The sequence below is a fragment of the Babesia bigemina genome, scaffold Bbigscaff_72647 (assembly GCF_000981445.1).
Source record: "Babesia bigemina genome assembly Bbig001, scaffold Bbigscaff_72647".
In the NCBI taxonomy this organism is placed as follows: domain Eukaryota; phylum Apicomplexa; class Aconoidasida; order Piroplasmida; family Babesiidae; genus Babesia; species Babesia bigemina.
The window spans coordinates 41,678-60,592 of record NW_012237237.1 but is presented as its reverse complement, the minus strand read 5'-3'; the positions used below and the strand labels follow the sequence as shown (position 1 = coordinate 60,592).

Genomic DNA, 18,915 nt, shown 5'->3' with positions numbered 1-18,915 from the left:
CTTTATCAGCTGCTTGGTCACCACTTTGGTCAGCACATTGGTCACCACGTTGGTCAGCACTTTGGTCATCACTTTGGTCATGGCATTGGTCATCACTTTGGTCATCACTTTGGTCACCACTTTAGTTAACTACTACACAATCACATACAACGATTAATGAGTGATACAACAGATTAAAGCACAATTCATAAGTTAGGTGAGTAGGTGATATGCTAGGTGAGTGTAGATAGTAGACACGTGAGTACGATTATGGTTGCAGATAAAACACCCTGTTAAGCTTGTTAACACGTGCGGCAGCGAGTAGTGATTGAGCAGCTATCCTGTGACTCGATGGACTATTTAAATGCGATTTGATGTGGAGGAGGTCTAGGCGGATGACCATGATGTGGAGGAGGTACAGGAGAGAGAGGAGCCAGAGGGCTAAGTTATAATCGCTGCTGTAACCATTAACTTGGTCAGGCGATTTATCATCAACGCATTCATTACTCTGTCTACAACATTAGATGTCAGTTGCCGATAAGGTTAACGTGATTAGCTGCGCAGTAGATACCGCACCCTGTGTAACGGCCGGATGCGGAAGTAGACCATGACGCAGATGACGACGATGATGATGAGCATAGGAGCGATGATGTAAGGGGCGGGGGAGGAGGGAGTAGTCACCTCACTGCTCATGTCATTGATCATCAACGCAATTGCTACTCTGTCTAGAACATTAGATGTCAGTCGCCAGTCAGGTGATCTGTGGGATTTCGATTAAGAATGTTAGCGCCAACATATTGCTGAGTTTAGCTGTAGAACGCGATGCAGAAGGGTATCTTGCGTACGAGGAAATCGCGGATGTTGCGGCCCACCGGAAAGCGGAAGATGCACAGGTCGAGCAGGATGATGGCGACGATGATGCCAACGATGACGGCGGCGATGGCCGAGTAGGGAGAGTGAAGTAGTCACCTCACTGCTCATGTAATTGGCCATCAACGCAATCATTACTGTCTAGAACATTAGATGTCAGTTGCCAGTTAGGTGAGCAGTGGAATATGGACGAACGATTTATGCGCTACTAAATTGCATAGTTCAGCTGTAGAACGCGATGCAGAAGGGAATCTTGCGTACGAGGAAATCGCGGATGTTGCGGCCCACCGGGAAGCGGAAGATGCACAGGTCGAGCAGGATGATGGCGACGATGACGGAGTAGGGAGGGAGTGGTCACCTCACTGCTAATTTTATTTAGCATCAGTACAACCATTACTCTGTCTAGCACATTAGATGTCAGTTGCCAGTTAGGTTATTGTGATCAGCTGCGCAGTAGATACCGCACCCTGTGGAACGGCCGGATGCGGAAGTAGACCATGACGCAGACGACGACGATGAGGAGGGCGACGGCGGCGATGATGTAAGGGACGGGGGAGGAATTGGATGGAGCGGTGGTATGAACAGCACTGGGTTCACCGGTGGAACGCTGTACGGTGGTAGAAGAGGAGACACTAGGCGATTGGACTGCGAGGGAGGAAGAAGAGCGAAGCTGTCGACGTTCTTCCAATTTTTTTTTCTCACAACAGTCACATGGACACAATTTGGTGTCACATTCATTACATCTCTGAGGTTTGCAGTCCCAGAATCCACTCCTTAGCCGAGTAGACAGATTGAGACATCGAAGACAACTTGGACTCCTACATCCTGCACAACACAAATGACAACAAAGACACTCATGCTCTGTACATCGTTTTGTACACTTACACAATGGAGTATAGCCCATCTTCCCGCTTCCCTCCCAGTCCCCTCAGCCTGCAAACATATCAATCACCTAAGCAGCACTCACCAACTGCAACACTACCACTGCCGCTCCCAGTCCCCTCAACCTGCAAGCATGTCAATCACCTAGCAACGCACTCACCAACTGCAACACGTACCACTGCCGCTCCCACTCCCCTCAACCTGCAAGTATATCAATCACCTAGCAACGCACTCACCAACTGCAACACTACCACTGCCGCTCCCACTCCCCTCAACCTGCGAACATATCAATCACCTAAGCAACGCACTCACCAACTGCAACACGTACCACTGCCGCGCCCAGTCCCCTCAACCTGCAGACATGTCAATCACCTAGCAACGCACTCACCAACTGCAACACTACCACTGCCACGCCCACTCCCCTCAAGCTGCAAGCATATCAATCACCTACGCAAGCACTCACCAACTGCGACATGACTTACATAACCCTCACCCCTGTATGCCACCAGCCCAGGCCACCGACACCCAAGCTGCCCGGGATACCACAGATGCCCTGACGCGGCGCATGTGACTAGCACCAACTGTCACTATAAATTATTCATTATTCGCACCGCCATTAAAATTGCAGCGACCCGTGCGCTCAACTCCCACAGTGCAGCAGCACCGTGCTACGAGCCGCGGTATCGGCGCCATACTGGCGGAGCGTGTCGGCTACGTGCCTAAATGTGATATTAACAATCGCTACATTGACGCCTATAAATGCTGCTTAACGAGACCAACGCAGATTACGCCACCCTGCCAGCGACTCGCAACACACGACTTAGGCCACCCGCCGCGGCCCTCACGACCGCCTACGTCAGCAACCAATCACCCAGCCTCACGTGACACTGACTCAATGGGCAACGCGGACACCTCTCACAGTCAACGCACAACTCAACGCACCAGGCAATCAACGTGCTACAACACCTACCAAATTACGTTTCATCCGCCAGCTTAGCACTTTGCCTGGTTGCTACCTTAGCACTTTGCCTGGTTGTTAAGTTAGCACGTTGCCTGCGTGCTAGCTTAGCACTTAGCCTGTGTGCTAGCTTAGCACTTTGCCTGGGTGCTAGCTCACCACTTTGCCTGGTTGCTAGCTTAGCACTTTGCCTGGTTGCAAGCTTAGCACTTTGCCTGGGTGCTAGCTTAGCACTTTGCCTGTGTGCTAGGTCAACACTTTGCCTGGTTGCTAGGTCACCACTTTGCCTGGGTGCCAGCTTAGCACTTTGCCTGGTTGCTAGGTTACCACTTTGCCTGGTTGCCAGCTTAGCACGTTGCCTGTGTGCTAGGTTGACACGTTGCTCTGTCGTCCACTCATCACCTCATTAGGTGCTATTTAGTTCACAGGTTGCCGCTAGAGTAATTCGAGACATTAGACTACGTTTGTTTTTTAGGTGAGTAGGTGATTCTCTAAGTGAGTAGTTACGTGAGTTGATGTGAATTACAGACGTGAGTACGATCACGGCTGCAGGTACGATATCTTGGCAAGCCTTCCGACTTGCGCCGCCGCCAACAATGATTGAGCAGTAATCTTGTGCGATGATGGTGATCGTAAGTGCGATTTGATATGGAGCACATCCAGTCTGCCAACCATTACGCAAACGAGGTAGAAAAGGGAGAGTGACCAGAGCGCGAGGACTAGATAGGTGAACGGTTCTCTGATTGTCCAAATGAAGTTGTCACATTCTTCAAATAATTTGGTGAAGTGTTGCGATTTCAGCAGATTACTCAGCTGTGTACTGAAACTAAGGCAGAATTTCCTGTTAGTTCCATACAGCGTTTTTGCGTCGCCAAAAGTGAACCCGTACTGGTAGAACGTAGTCATCACTCCACGACAGCTTATCAGTGCCTTGCACTTGCAGCTGTATTCGACACCATGCTTACCCGGCTTGCACGAACATTTCGTACAACCGGAGCCTCCACAATCAATCTGCTGGAACGCATCGAGCAATGATTTCAGGTAACTGTAGAATGTCCACGGTAGATATACAGCCCATGAGAGGTAAAGATCAGCGTGCTTTTTGGCGAGGTACGTGTACGCATCTGAAGATGTGGAGCAGAGGTAGGGAGCGCAGTGAATATCCCTCTCATGAGGTAGATTGCACGAATCTTTCGACAGGCTCGACAAGTCAGCCTCCGTAGATTTGGAATGGTCTGAGCTGGTGTGGCCTGCTTGGTTGCGATATGCATTCTGCAGCGCACCTGTGAGTTTGCTTGTCTCTTTGTATAGATCGATGGACAGCGCTTTCGTTTTCGTTACAAAAGCTAAGCTGACATCACTAGCGGCGTTAGCATTATCTAACATACTACTTAACGTCAACGCAAATTGGAAGTGTTCGGGCAATGTAGATGGCGGCTTGGGCAGCAGACCGAAGAGCGCGTTAATATTCGAATTGTCGAAGAATTTGGTCAGCACGGTACATATGTCCTTACCTGTCTTCGTGCTTCCCGAGAAACCCCTAAAGCCAAGTGGTGTTATACATGGCGCACCGGGTAGGCTTTTGGGACACGTTTTACACTCGGACTTACACCCCGCTGAAACCAACTGGTGAGGCAGGCACCCGGGTAGGCTGTCGCGAAGATACGACATCAGCGGTGATCTAGGTAGGCAATCGGTTGACTCGTTGGCGGGGTGTTCACCGCATTGCCAATTGGAGTGTTTGACTCCTCTGCCGTACTGACAGCCGGACCAGCCGTGGTATGCAGAGCTTAGGCCGCATTGAGTATGCAAAAATTTAAGCGAGGGTAGTAGTCTGCGAAGAATGTCCAATAGCATCTGGAGGCAATCTTCGCCCTTGGATGGGTAGTGAAAGTTCAGCGAATTGGTGGAGTAGTCGACGGCGTACATGGAGTGCGCGTCCCCGGATCCAGCGATTGTTGTGAGAATATCGTGGGATCTGGAACACAGGCGTTTCACCGCCCTGCGTGTGTCGTCATATGCGATCGACAGTGGGTACGCTGCGAGGGGTTCGGAGGTGACATCCGACACGGTGATGTCTTCAAGTGTTGTCTCCTTCTTTGGATCCACAAATAGGTCACTTAGAGCGACGTCTAACAAGTCAGCATACACGTTATTGCACGGTAGCCCGGACACCCAGCAAAGCATCTCGAATATGTTACATGGACGTTTCCTCGCAGAGAAGGTGGCGACGTGGCTGACTTGGTAATATGTTTGGAGGCAGTCGTGAAGCTTATCCAGTGCGTTCTGCTTAGATTTGTCAATATTGTAAACGTGTTGTTCATCTTTCCCGAACATACGTTTGCAGATGAATAATCCTGTCATGCCTTTACTGTCCTGCAGCTCACCGTGCTTCTTCTCGTCCTCGGTAACCTTGTAGCCTTGAGTGGCGAAATATTTTCCGAGCTCTGTGTTTATGTTTATTTGATCGCTTTTACACCTTGCAACGCAGTACTTCAGTAAAGTCTTGAACTCGGAATACAGGATGGAGAGCAGCGACAGGCACACTTTAGCGCACTTGTTGCCATCATCGGTCACTTTATCATTTCTTGCGTCGACCAATACCATGCCATCCGAAGCTCCGTCGTACGCGTTTAAATATGTCTTACTAAGCTCAGCCGCAAACTTACCCAGCCCCTTACTTATACCGTCAAGCAGCGGAGTGCTCGGCTCAGAAAATGACTCAGGGTGGAGACCATCGACCTCCGTGGAGAGGATGTCGAGCATCTCAGGCATCTTATTGTCGTACCTATTATGTTCACGAAGATGGTTTAGCAGAATGTTTAGTTCGTTAGTAACGGAATCAATCTTGGAAGTGTACAATTTTTCTACGTCGGTGGGCTCGGGATTGGTTTTCTCGTTATTCGCTGCGTGGGCTCGTTTGATCTCTTTTTTGAGGTACGTGTTGAGTGGATGCCAGAATGACTGGAACTGCTTGGCCAAATCTGTGAATTGCTTGGGATCGTATTTAGTCGAGGACATAGTTGTTGCAACACTTTTAAGCTTCTCTATATTGACATCGGAAACTGTTCTGCCATTTTCGCCGGCAAACGTTCCCATGAAACCCTTGAAGCCCGTAATCAGGTCGTCGCTAATTTCCTGCGGAATGCCAGTGAGTTCCTTAGCGACCCTGTCCTCATATTGCAAGAGTAGCATCTTCATAGTGGAAACGTAATCTATCCGGGCTCGTGTTGTGAGCTCCTTTTTCGCTTTCGCTACTTCGTCGTCGATTTGCTGTTTAAGTTTTTCGGTGGTTTCGTCGCGCAATTTATCTGCTTCAGTTTTTAAGAATTTGTCACCCAAATTAACGGCTCGATACACTGAACCTGATAACAACGTGTCGAGGTCATACTTGATTTTCTTTATGCTATCTTCTGCATCCTTCTTCTTACTGTCGTAATGCTTAAAGTACGTATTTTTCAACTTCTCCAAGTTTGTCTTAGCGTTATCCTTATCATCTCTCGCCGCTTTCATGACAGCTTCACAAAGGTTTTGAAAATTTGATGTTAATGTATTGAACTGTGTTTGGACCTTGCCATTTATGTCTCCAATTGAGGACAAAGCTTTCTCTACTTCTGTCTTAATCGCACCGATCGCCTGGGGGAGGGAGCCTTCATCGGTAGTGCCGGTAAGCTGCCCGGCGGCTACCTTATCAATTGCATCTTGATTGACGTGTATATTATAACCGTGAAATATCTTCTTATCGACAACCACTTTATTTTCGCCACCTGCTTGACGTTGAGTATTGCCGATCTTCTTACTTAGTATGCCTGCAACGGTTGCATCAACATTTGTTTTAAGAATGTCGCCGGAACTGTGTGAGTCAGGATCGAAGGGTTCGCCACCGGTAGGGGCAACAGCCTCTACGAGATCACTTTCCAGTCCAGAAATATCCTGCTTCACCTTATTCAATGCTGCAGTAATTTTAGGGCCTGCATCTTCATCACTCAGGCTTTCTCTGTCTTTGTCTGCAAACTGCTTTCCGATTGACATGGCATTATTCATCGCTTGCTGCACGTTACCGCCTATGTTGCAAAGGGATACGGTGAATTGGTACAAATTGTCGCACACCTGTCTAGCGGTAATACACAATGAATGCAAGGTAATTTGTACTGCGAACTTGAGATGAGATTTGGCAGTGATAGAGGATGCTCCGGGATTCAACACAATTTTTTCGATCTCATCAACCATACTAGAGGATAGTTCATCAATCTTTTCAGACGATAATTGTACTTCAAGCCCCTCGGCGAATTTGTAACAAACTCGCTGAACAGCTTCCACCGACCGTTCAATTTCTGTACCGCGCCTTGCTGATGTAGAGGCCGCAACGGAAGCGGTGACGGCTTTTTCAATGAGACCGATTGGTAAATGCTTCTTAATATTATCTCTAATGACCTCATTAAGTTGACGGTATATTCCATTTGCTTCCTGTTTATATTTATGCTGAAGATGGCTCTTGTTATTGGCAAAAACGTATCCTTCCATACACTCCCTTACCAGAATATTATGCTCCAGTATCTTATCAACCCACCTACCTATCACATTGTTAAATGCCACCTGTCCGCTGAACTCTTCCTCATATTCTTTTATTTTCTTTTCAATGTCATGAAGGTGACCGGCTTTTCGACTTGCAACCTTATTTGTTAGGCTTTGAACGAGTTTATTGATTTGTTTTTTCAACTCATCCCAATTGTAATCAATGCTATTTTTGTTCCCGCTTTCTTTACCTTTCGCTTTATCTCCAATGTGCCCCTTAATAACTCCAACTCGCAGTTGAACCTCTTTGAGATACGCCGTGACAAACTTCTTCATTGCCGCATCAACAGCATCCTTCACCTTCCACAAATCCCCTTTTAGCGCCTCGTCCATCTCTTTCACCTTCCCAAGCGCTGCTTTTACGTGCTCGTCAGCTGCTTTGTTGGCCTTGTTCCCAGCATCGAATAACTCGAATGCTCGGTCGTACAGCTCTTGGGCAGCGTCCTTAATAGGCTTAACTTTGTTGAATACAGATTTGTCATCTACTTCATATATAATTTTTTCAACTTTTTTTAACGCCGCTTCCACGGCAGTGTTTGCCTGCTCAATCCATTTACTCAAATCCTGCACATACTCGAACAAGCTTTTTTCAATTTTTTTCAGCTCATCCAAAATTGCCCTAACCAACATCCGCAATTTCGTGACAAGTTCAGTCACTTCATTACATATATGCGCATTAACCTTCTTTCCATGATCCGTACAGACACTCTCGATCCTAGACTTCATAGTATCAAAGTCTCTGCTTTCCTTATCTGACAACTTCTTGAATCTCTCACTTTCATCTTTGACGAAGCCTACAGCTTTTATTACTTTGAGTGACAGCGGATGATTCAAATCATTAATATAATTTTTCATCTCTGTTTTCGTCTTCAGATTGAAAGTCTCATTAAACGTCGCAGCATACTGTTGACAATTTGACGACGCATTTCTGACGGACTTTTCTGCCTTCTCGGCTTCTGAATGAAAACGTATATCGATATTTTCATTTATGTCATTCATCTTTATTTTTAGCGTGTTAATGTCTCTTTCGAAATTTTTTATTTGTTTCCTTACATTCAAAATACTTTTTCTAACACTCTCATTATACCCCCGCACCCCTTCGACCACCATTCCAATCGCAGCATTAAAACCGTTTTTACCGCCGTGTTTATTTTGCTCAAGACTCTCAATTGCACTATCTAAAGTGTTTTTATGCTGCCCTAAATGGCCTTGGATGTTACTGAGAACACCACTCAAAAATCCCATCACCCCGTCACACAGCCTGTCAAGGTCGGAGTAGACAATCCCCTGGCCGTCGTAGCCTTTGGAGTCTTTGTTGAAGCCGAGGAAGGTCTCGAGGCCAGAGCAGAGGTTAGTAAGGATGTTAGTAGGGTTGTTTTTTTAGGCATTTTTAAGGTTTTAAATTTTGTCAAATTTCATGTCAAGCTCCCTAGGCGGCACATGGTCAGGGCAGTGGCAAGAGGTGGAAGAGGGGAAGTGAAGGGTGACAAGGCACAAGTTATTGCTAAGGTTAATAGAGGTCATAGCGGTTATATGCCGAGGTGATTCAAGGTATGTGGAGTGGATAAAGGGGCGATGTAGAGTGGGTTAGGGAGCGATGTAGAGTGGGTAAGGGGCGATGTAGAGTGGATTAGGGAGCGATGTGGAGTGGATAAGGGGCGATGTAGAGTGGGTAAAGGGGCGATGTAGAGTGGGTTAAGGGGCGATGTAGAGTGGGTTAGGGAGCGATGTAGAGTGGGTTAGGGAGCGATGTGGAGTGGGTTAGGGAGCGATGTAGAGTGGGTAAAGGAGCGATGTAGAGTGGGTTAGGGAGCGATGAAGGGTGGGTTAAGGGGCGATGGAGAGTGGGTTAGGGAGCGATGTAGAGGAGGTTAAGGGGCGATGTAGGGTGGGTAAAGGGGCGATGTAGAGTGGTTAAGGGAGCGATGGAGAGTGGATAAAGGAGCGATGTAGAGTGGATTAGGGAGCGATGTAGAGTGGGTTAAGGAGCGATGTAGAGTGGGTAAAGGGGCGATGTAGAGTGGGTTAGGGAGCGATGAAGGGTGGATAAAGGAGCGATGTAGAGTGGATAAAGGGGCGATGTAGAGTGGGTTAAGGAGCGATGTAGAGTGGATAAGGGGGGATGTAGAGTGGGTTAAGGGGCGATGTAGAGTGGATATAGCAGCGATGTAGAGTGGATAAGGGGCGATGTAAGGTGGTTAAAGGGGCGATGTAGAGTGGATAAAGGAGCGATGTAGAGTGGGTTAGGGAGCGATGTGGAGTGGGTAAGGGAGCGATGTAGAGTGGGTTAGGGAGCGATGTAGAGTGGGTTAGGGAGCGATGTAGAGTGGATAAAGGGGCGATGTGGAGTGGGTTAGGGAGCGATGAGGAGTGGGTTAAGGGGCGATGTAAGGTGGGTTAGGGAGCGATGTAGAGTGGGTTAAGGGGCGATGTAGAGTGGATAAAGGGGCGATGTAGAGTGGATAAAGGAGCGATGTAGAGTGGGTTAAGGAGCGATGTAGAGTGGGTTAAGGGGCGATGTAGAGTGGGTTAGGGAGCGATGAAGGGTGGATAAAGGAGCGATGTAGAGTGGATAAAGGGGCGATGTAGAGTGGGTTAAGGAGCGATGTAGAGTGGATAAGGGGCGATGTAGAGTGGGTTAGGGAGCGATGTAGAGTGGGTTAAGGGGCGACGTAGAGTGGGTTAGGGAGCGATGTAGAGTGGATAAAGGGGCGATGTGGAGTGGGTAAAGGGGCGATGTAGAGTGGATAAAAGGGCGATGTAGAGTGGGTAAAGGGGCGATGTGGAGTGGATTAGGTAGCGATGTAAGGTAGGTTAGGGAGCGATGTAGAGTGGGTAAAGGAGCGATGTGGAGTGGATAAAGGGGCGATGTAGAGTGGGTTAGGGGCGATGTAGAGTGGATAAAGGAGCGATGTAGAGTGGGAAAAGGGGCGATGTAGAGTGGATAAAGGGGCGATGTAGAGTGGGTAAAGGAGCGATGTAGAGTGGGTAAGGGGCGATGTAGAGTCGATAAGGGAGCGATGTAGAGTGGATAATAATCACCACTCTGGTCACCACTGTCATCGCTGCCGTAACTACTAACTTGGTCACCACGTTGGTCATGGCATTGGTCAGCACCTTGGTCAGCACGTTGGTCATGGCATTGGTCAGCACTTTGGTCATGGCTTTGGTCAGCACGTTGGTCATGGCATTGGTCAGCACGTTGGTCATGGCATTGGTCAGCACGTTGCTTGGTCTTTTAGTCATCACCTAATCTAAACGTTATCAAGTTCACAGGTTTCCGCTAGAGTAATTCGAGACATTAGACTACGTTTGTCGGTAAGGTGAGTAGGTGAGATGTTACGTGAGTTACTGTGAATTGCAAATGTGAATACGATTAAGGCTGTAGATACGATATCTTGGCAAGCCTTCCGACTTGCGCTGCAGCCAACAATGACTGCGCCGTTATCCTGTGCGATGACGGTGATCGTAAGTGTGATTTGATGTGCAGTAGATCCAGTCTGCCAACCATCACATAGACGAGATAGAGGAATGAGGCGGACCAAAGTGCGACATTGAGCCAGATGAAGGGTTCCCGAATTTTGAAGAAAAATTCGGGGATAGTTTTGTACACAAGTGTGAAAAGGACATTGTCTGCATCTAGAAGCTTTTTCAATGTTTCACATAGATCTTGGCAAGTACGTTTCGTTTGATTACCGTTGATGCCGCTCATGTTAGACATGCTTCTCAATGTGAATCCGTGCGTGTACAATGTCGGTCGAGCGAAAGGACATCTAGCGATAGATTTGCAGTTATCAACGTGCTGTTTACCGGTTAGTGCTTTAGACGCATCATCTGATGTGTACGTCGCCTTCACTTCACACGCTGCAGCGCATACTTTACCATGACATCTGGTTCCCGGTTTATTGCAGTTGTTGCAACAATCGTCATACAATTTCTTTAATAAGTCGTAGAACGTTTCAGTGAGGTAAACGATCCATGACAAATATAGCGCTGCATTTTTGGCGGAAAATACAACCCACATGAAGTGGCTAACGGGTTTGATATATCTACCGCAAGTCATCGCCGATCCATTAGCGCAACCGACGATACACGATAAATAACCCTTATCATGCATCCGCGTGGCACTATCCGCGAATATCGAATAGACGTTCAGTTCCTCGTAAGGCTGCTCGAAGTAGGCCTTATTGACAGCCTCATCAAATGCGTTCTTCCTGTGCTTCTGACCTTCCATGCCCTTGTCATCATACCACCCATCAAGGAAGTTGTAATAGAATGCAAACATATCACCAAGTGCTTGAGGCGGCCTAGGAAACATACACGTGAAGTAGCCACAAAGCTTATTAAGTGGACTATCCGGGTGGCCACAGAAATCGCTAAGCACCTCCTCGAGATAAGCGCCCGTGTGACTGACTGAGGCCACGGTGCTAATGCCTGCGAATCCCATCGGCGTCTTACAGGGAATACCTTTATGATGGTTCACGGAACACTGTACGCCACAGCCAACCTTCGTGAGTGGGTGCGGCATGAACCCGGGAAGGCCATCCTCTAAGAAGGATTGAAGCGGTGACTTAAGGCCGCACTCAGTATGTTGGCCAGCGTTTTGGTCAGCCAGTTGGGGACAGTTTTGGTTAGGGCACTGCTTGGTGTTACAATTCCAACCGGATCCGCCTACGCCCTGCCCGTACCAGCAGTCGCGCCATGAGACGGCTCTGTAAGTGCGTGAGCACTGAACGAACAAGAAATACAGCTGGGACTGAATACGGTATAATATGTCAGCAAGCATATCTAGACATTGCGATGGAACGGACGGGTAGTATAAATTGAACGCGTTTGAAGAGTAGTCGCAGGCGTATACACCTTCACCGTGGCCGTGTCCGAGGATGGTAATGATGACAGCATATGCGTCGGAGCAAACACGTTCTACTGCGTCCACCGTCTCAGCATCAGTAATATCCGAAGGCGACGCTTCAATCGGTTTTACGTTTTTAATCGACGGGTCGTTCTTCTCGGGTACAAGGAATAGCGTTCTAATGTGATCCAAGAGTGGCTGGAAAACTGGATTAAATTGAAGACCGCACAACCAGATTGACATCTCGTAAACGCTGCATGGATGCCGTGGCTTAGGCCTAATCGTGAGGTGGCACGTCTCGAAGTACAATTGTAGATACGAATTAAGATTGTCCATCAAGCCGCTGTTGTCGACGACTTCCACTGTAAATCCATCTTTGCCAACTACGGTGGATAAGTCGTCGGATGGCTGGTTAGCAACGAACAACCTATGTTCACCGACCGTGAGATGACTGAGAATACGGCCACCCTTGCAGTCGTCCCTATGATTCAGCTCGCCATGTGGGCTCTCAGGGGAACCGCCGACATCATACCCGTTATCTCGGAAGAATAAATGACAAAGGCTCTTGGTCGGCCGCGCGGAATTATACATGTTATAATCTTTCCATTTTTGGTCTTTCTTCTCAAGCTCTGTTTTGAGCTCCTTTAGCCTGGTTAATAAGATGGGCGCAATGGTGCAGCATATTTTCGCGTACTTGTCTTGCTCCTCAGCTGTGGCGGTTTGCCAATCAATAGTCATCTGCGAGTATGTTGATATGTACGATTTTTGAAGTTCCTCGATTAGGGATGACATGCCCTTCTTCAGGGCATTGAGGAGCAAGGGGCACTTGGCTGCGCCGTAGGTAGAGGGCTTGAAGGCAGTGACTGCATTATCAAGGGCGTCAAGATTGGTACTGAATTTGTCATCGAAGTGTCGTGAAGCAGCGAGTGTAGTAAGCAGATTGGTCAGAGCCGCATCCGAAGCCTTAATTTTTTGGAAGTCGGAAGGGAAACCCGATTGCGTTTTTAACGCGTCGAGGAAGCTCCTGAATGCGGTTTTTAATATATTTGTCCCCTTCCTCAGCGGGGACTCTGCTTCAGAGGATGGCTCGTCCGGAATGCTTCCCATTGGTTTCACTGTCGTGATAAATTTAGTTTCCATGTTCATCATAAAGCCCTTGTGACCCGTAGTCAGATCGTTATTAATGGCGTGTGGAAGATTGTCCAACTGATTCTCAACCGCGACGGCGAACTCTGTCAGGATCTCTTTCACTGACGTGACGTAGTTCTTGTTGACTTGAGTGATGAGAGTGTTCTGGGCTTCTTCGACGTTGGAGCTTACTACGCCTCTGATTGACGTGATTGTGGCCTGGGCTGTTGGATCGGCGCTGGTGAGGAAGTAGGTGGCCTCTGTTATGGCGTTCTTCAGATTTTCATCTTTCAGCGTGATGAGCTGATGTTTGATTCGTTTTATGCTGTTTCGGGCATCCTTGTAATCACGCTTAGACTCCTCGAAATACGTATTTTTTAAAAACTGCAGATGCGAATTGAGGCTTTCGCAAGCCTTGTTGACTGCCGCGCACAGTTTTTGGAACCTATCGGTTATCACATCGGCGTAGTGAACTATCGCCTCTTTAGCACCGTCAATTCCGGACAATTCATTTTGCACCTGCGTTTTGATGTCCGTGATCTTCTGTGGTAGGGCGCCTTTTAAGTTTTCTGGATTCAGGTCGTATGTTGCTAGGGTTTCTTGGTCAATTTGTTTTTTATATTGTTGGAAAACAGCTTCATCGGTTGTCTGAATGTTAACTTTACTTTCACCAAGAGTCGTCGGTAGTTGCTTACCAAGCTCTTCAGTCACCCCCGTGATCGCGGTGTCCACGGCTTGGGCGAAATCCGGCCCGCCGTCCGAGCTGCTTTCGAACACCTGGTCAAAATTTTCATGAAGCTTCTTAATTGTGCTTTTCGCGCTGTCGAGCGCTTTTTGAATTTTGGCACCTAGAGTTTTGCCGTCAGTTTTAATCTCTCCTCCGATTTGGGTGGCACTAGTCATGGCTGCCTTGAGTCTAGTGCCCAGAGTGATTTTGCCGTCATCGGTGAAATTTTCCAGTTGCTCATATAGTTGCTTGGCAATAGACGCGAGAGTTGAAAGTGTGGCACGAACTGCAAAATCGAGATGATATTTCTGATGTATACTTCCCTGATCGGCCCACGCTACGAAGTTATTATCAAGTCTGACATAATTCTCAATTTCTTGTATTATTGATTTATCTATACGTACAACAGCGCTAGAGAACTCTGTGAGGCACGTTCGAATGTCTGACAAATTGTCGTGAACAGTAGTCTTGGTGCCTGGTTTAACGGTGTAACTGATCGTCTCAATTGATTCTTTAATTTTTGCTTTAATCATCCTAGTAACTTCGGCACGCAATTTCCAAACGCCCTGGGTTTTGAAATGGCCATTAAAATGACCTTTACTCTTATTGTCATCTGCATATTTTTCGATCCATCCTTTTACGGGTTCCGTCCCAAGTATCTCCTCCAACCACTCAGCAATTATTTTTTTAAATCCCCTTTCTCCTTCTCCAAACGATGCGGTATACGTCGTAACACCTTTAACAATATTACCAAGATGATTTAACTTTCCATCACCTCCAGTCTGATCATATATCTCACCAAGGCGATCCATAACCTTCTTTTTAAGCGCATCCCAATTATTGTCCACACTTCCAGAATCATTTTTATTCGCCTCCATTTCACTCCCAACCATCTTCTTAATGAAATCAACTTCTTTTTTTATGTGTTTCATGATTTCCTCAATAGTCTTATTCTCATCCACTGGCCCCGGTGTTCGAGTGACCTTATTGTAGAGATATCCAATCGCATCTTTAATTTTTCCTAATTGCCCATCTATCGCTTCCCTCACCTTATACAAATCCTTTTTCAGCTCGCTATCCATTTCTTTCACCTGCGTAAGCGCCTCCTTCACTTTCTCCTGCACAGCGTTAATAGCATTCTGCCCGGCACCGTGGAGCACTCCGGCTTCTGTATTGATATGGCCGGCTGCCTGATTGATTTCATACGGTTTCTTATACGAATCCTTTTCGTCCATCTCTCCCATTATTGTATTCATGTCTTTCTGCATTTCTACACCAATAAAACTTTCCACTTTGGTAATCCATTGCGCCAATTCGTTGATATATTTTTCCAAGTCGCTGCTAATCTGCTTGAGTTTGTCTAAAATTTTCTGCACCCTCAATTTCAAACCCTTAACAAGCTTATCTATATCGTCACCCACCTGCTTGTTTATGCAGCTCTTGAGATTGCGAAAACTTGTCCTAATCTTCTCCGTCGTCTCCTTCAACTCAGCGTCTTTCCGCTTGTGCACGCTGGCCAGCCGCTGGCTCTCGTACTCAACAAGCTTACGAACATGCAACACTTTGTCACGCAACTTATCATTAAGGTCATAAATGTTTTTTTTCATCTTAGTGTTGTTATTTGCCTTGGGGTCCAGAAATTCCGCGCACCTCTTGCTCCTCTCTGTGGCCTCCTTCAGCCGGTCGCCGAAGGACCTAGCGGCGTCGGCCAGTTGTGGATCCAGATCATGTTTGTCAACCTGAATCTTATTAATGCTAGCAATCAACTCACCTCCATTTTTCTTGGTGTAGTCGAGAAGTTTTTTAAGCGGCTCAATCACTGCTTCATTAGAAGACTTTACATTAGCATTATACCTCCCCACCCCTGCGACCACACTTCCAATCGCAGCATTAAAACCTTTTTTACCGCCGTGTTTATTGGTGTTAAGTATGCTTATTGCATCATTTAAAGTATCTTTATGCTGCCCTAAATGGTCTTTGATGTTACTGAGCACACCACTCAAAAACGCCATCACCCCGTCACACAGCCTATCCAGGTCAGAGTACACAATCCCAGTACCGTCGTAGCCTTTGGACTCAGAGTTGAAGCCGAGGAATTTTTCGAGGCCGGTGCAAAGATTTGTTAAAAGATTTTTGCAATTGTCATTTTCAGTCAATCCAGTAAGACTCTCTTCAAGCTTTTTAACCTGCTCCAACTTGGACTGGATGTCCTTCATGGCAGGGTTCTCAGGATATTTGCCGTGCTGTTTTTTACAATCTTCGAGACATTTTTCAAGGAAATCTACATTGTAATTTTTAGCGTTATTTTCATTGGAGTCTCCAGGTTTTTGACGTTTTTTAGAATCACTAATCTGCTTCTCGTAGTACTGACAATTAGTCTCCTTATCAGAGTATTTGAAGGGGCAAGAAAGCTTAGATTTTTCGGTTTCAAGGGAGTTAGTAGCGTTACTAATAGCCTCCTCAATCAACTTTTTCAAAGCTTGAGACAACTTGGTAAGACCATTGTCACCTTCACCATTCCCATACCTAACCTGGATCAACCAGTCGATGGACTCAGTCAGAAGGGAAGTTAAGGGCGACATAGCACAAGTTATTATTGTGGTCTAAAGAGGTCATAGCGGTATTATGGCGAGGTGATTCGAGAGATTTGGAGATAGGGTGAACATGGTCAGGGCAGTGGCAAGAGGTGGAAGGAGGGAAGTGAAGGGTGACAAGGCACAAGTAATTAGAATGGTCAATGGAGGTCATAGCGGTATTATGGCGAGGTAATTAGGGCGATGTAGAGTGGGTTAAGGAGCGATGTAGAGTGGATAAGGGGCGATGTGGAGTGGGTTAAGGAGCGATGTAGAGTGGGTAAAGGGGCGATGTAGAGTGGGTTAAGGGGCGATATAGAGTGGGTTAAGGGGCGATATAGAGTGGGTAAAGGGGCGATGTAGAGTGGGTTAAGGAGCGATGTAGAGTGGGTTAGGGAGCGATGTGGAGTGGGTTAAGGGGCGATGTAGAGTGGGTAAAGGAGCGATGTAGAGTGGATAAAGGGGCGATGTAGAGTGGGTTAAGGAGCGATGTAGAGTGGATAAAGGAGCGATGTAGAGTGGAGTAAGGGGCGATGTAGAGTGGAGTAAGGGGCGATGTAGAGTGGATAAAGGGGCGATGTAGAGTGGATTAGGGAGCGATGTAGAGTGGGTTAAGGGGCGATGTAGAGTGGGTAAAGGGGCGATGTGGAGTGGGTTAAGGAGCGATGTGGAGTGGGTTAGGGAGCGATGTAGAGTGGATTAGGGAGCGATGTGGAGTGGATAAAGGGGCGATGTAGAGTGGGTTAAGGGGCGATGTAGAGTGGGTAAAGGGGCGATGTGGAGTGGGTTAAGGAGCGATGTGGAGTGGGTTAGGGAGCGATGTAGAGTGGATTAGGGAGCGATGTAGAGTGGATAAAGGGGCGATGTAGAGTGGGTTAGGGAGCGATGTAGAGTGGATAAAGGGGCGATGTAGAGTGGGTTAAGGGGCGATGTAGAGTGGGTTAAGGGGCGATGTAGGTGGATAAAGGGGCGATGAGGAGTGGATAAAGGGGCGATGTAGAGTGGATAAGGGGCGATGTAGAGTGGATAAGAGAGCGATTAGAGGAAGTTAAGGAGCGATGTAGAGTGGATAGAGGAGCGATGTAGAGTGGGTTAGGGAGCGATGTAGGGCGGGTTAAGGGGCGATGTAGAGTGGGTTAGGGAGCGATGTAGAGTGGGTTAGGGAGCGATGTAGAGTGGATAAAGGGGCGATGTAGAGTGGATAAAGGAGCGATGTAGAGTGGATAAAGGAGCGATGTAGAGTGGCTAAAGGGGCGATGTAGAGTGGATAAGGGAGCGATGTAGAGTGGATAAAGGGGCGATGTAGGGTGGATAAAGTGGCGATGTGGAGTGGATAAAGGGGCGATGTAGAGTGGGTAAAGGGGCGATGTAAGGTGGGTAAAGGGGCGATGTAGAGTGGATAAGGGAGCGATGTAGAGTGGGTTAAGGGGCGATGTAGAGTGGATTAGGGAGCGATGTAGAGTGGATAAAGGGGCGATTTAGAGTGGGTAAAGGGGCGATGTAGAGTGGGTTAGGAAGCGATGTAGAGTGGGTAAAGGGGCGATGTAGAGTGGATCAGAGAGCGATGTAGAGTGGATCAAGGGGCGATGTAGAGTGGATAAAGGGGCGATGTAGAGTGGATAAAGGGGCGATGTAGAGTGGATAAAGGAGCGATGTAGAGTGGGTAAAGGAGCGATGTAGAGTGGATAAAGGGGCGATGTAGAGTGGATAAAGGGGCGATGTGGAGTGGGTTAGGGAGCGATGTGGAGTGGATAAAGGGGCGATGTAGAGTGGGTTAGGGAGCGATGTGAAGTGGATAAGGGGCGATGTAGAGTGCATAAAGGGGCGATGAGGAGTGGGTTAGGGAGCGATGTAGAGTGGATAAGGGAGCGATGTAGAGTGGATAAGGGGCGATGTAGAGTGGGTTAGGGAGCGATGTGGAGTGCATAAAGGGGCGATGAGGAGTGGGTTAGGGAGCGATGTAGAGTGGATAAGGGAGCGATGTAGAGTGGATAAGGAGCGATGTAGAGTGGAGTAAGGGGCGATGTAAGTGGGTAAAGGAGCGATGTAGAGTGGGTTAGGGAGCGATGTAAGGTGAGTAAAGGAGCGATGTAGAGTGGGTTAAGGGGCGATGTAGAGTGGGTTAGGGAGCGATGTAGAGTGGATCAAGGGGCGATGTAGAGTGGATAAAGGGGCGATTAGAGGAGGTGAAGGAGCGATGTAGAGTGGGTAAAGGGGCGATGTGGAGTGGATAAAGGAGCGATGTAGAGTGGGTTAGGGAGCGATGTAGAGTGCATTAGGGAGCGATGTGGAGTGGGCTAAGGGGCGATGTAGAGTGGATAAAGGGGCGATGTAGAGTGGATAAAGGGGCGATGTAGAGTGGGTAAAGGGG

At 47.7% G+C, this 18,915-nt stretch overlaps 2 protein-coding genes across 2 annotated transcripts; both read right to left on the bottom strand.

Annotated features, from left to right (window-relative positions):
• Positions 1-3,229: 3,229 nt before the first annotated feature.
• BBBOND_0003880 (hypothetical protein, conserved) lies at positions 3,230-8,509 on the bottom strand (the record flags this gene model as incomplete). Its single annotated transcript, XM_012915221.1, has 1 exon — positions 3,230-8,509. The coding sequence occupies one exon, from the start codon at positions 8,507-8,509 to the stop codon at positions 3,230-3,232; it is 5,280 nt and encodes a 1,759-aa protein (XP_012770675.1).
• Positions 8,510-10,640: 2,131 nt separating this feature from the next.
• BBBOND_0003870 (hypothetical protein, conserved) lies at positions 10,641-16,553 on the bottom strand (the record flags this gene model as incomplete). The annotated part of the gene is made up of 1 exon (XM_012915220.1): positions 10,641-16,553. The coding sequence occupies one exon, from the start codon at positions 16,551-16,553 to the stop codon at positions 10,641-10,643; it is 5,913 nt and encodes a 1,970-aa protein (XP_012770674.1).
• Positions 16,554-18,915: the final 2,362 nt, after the last annotated feature.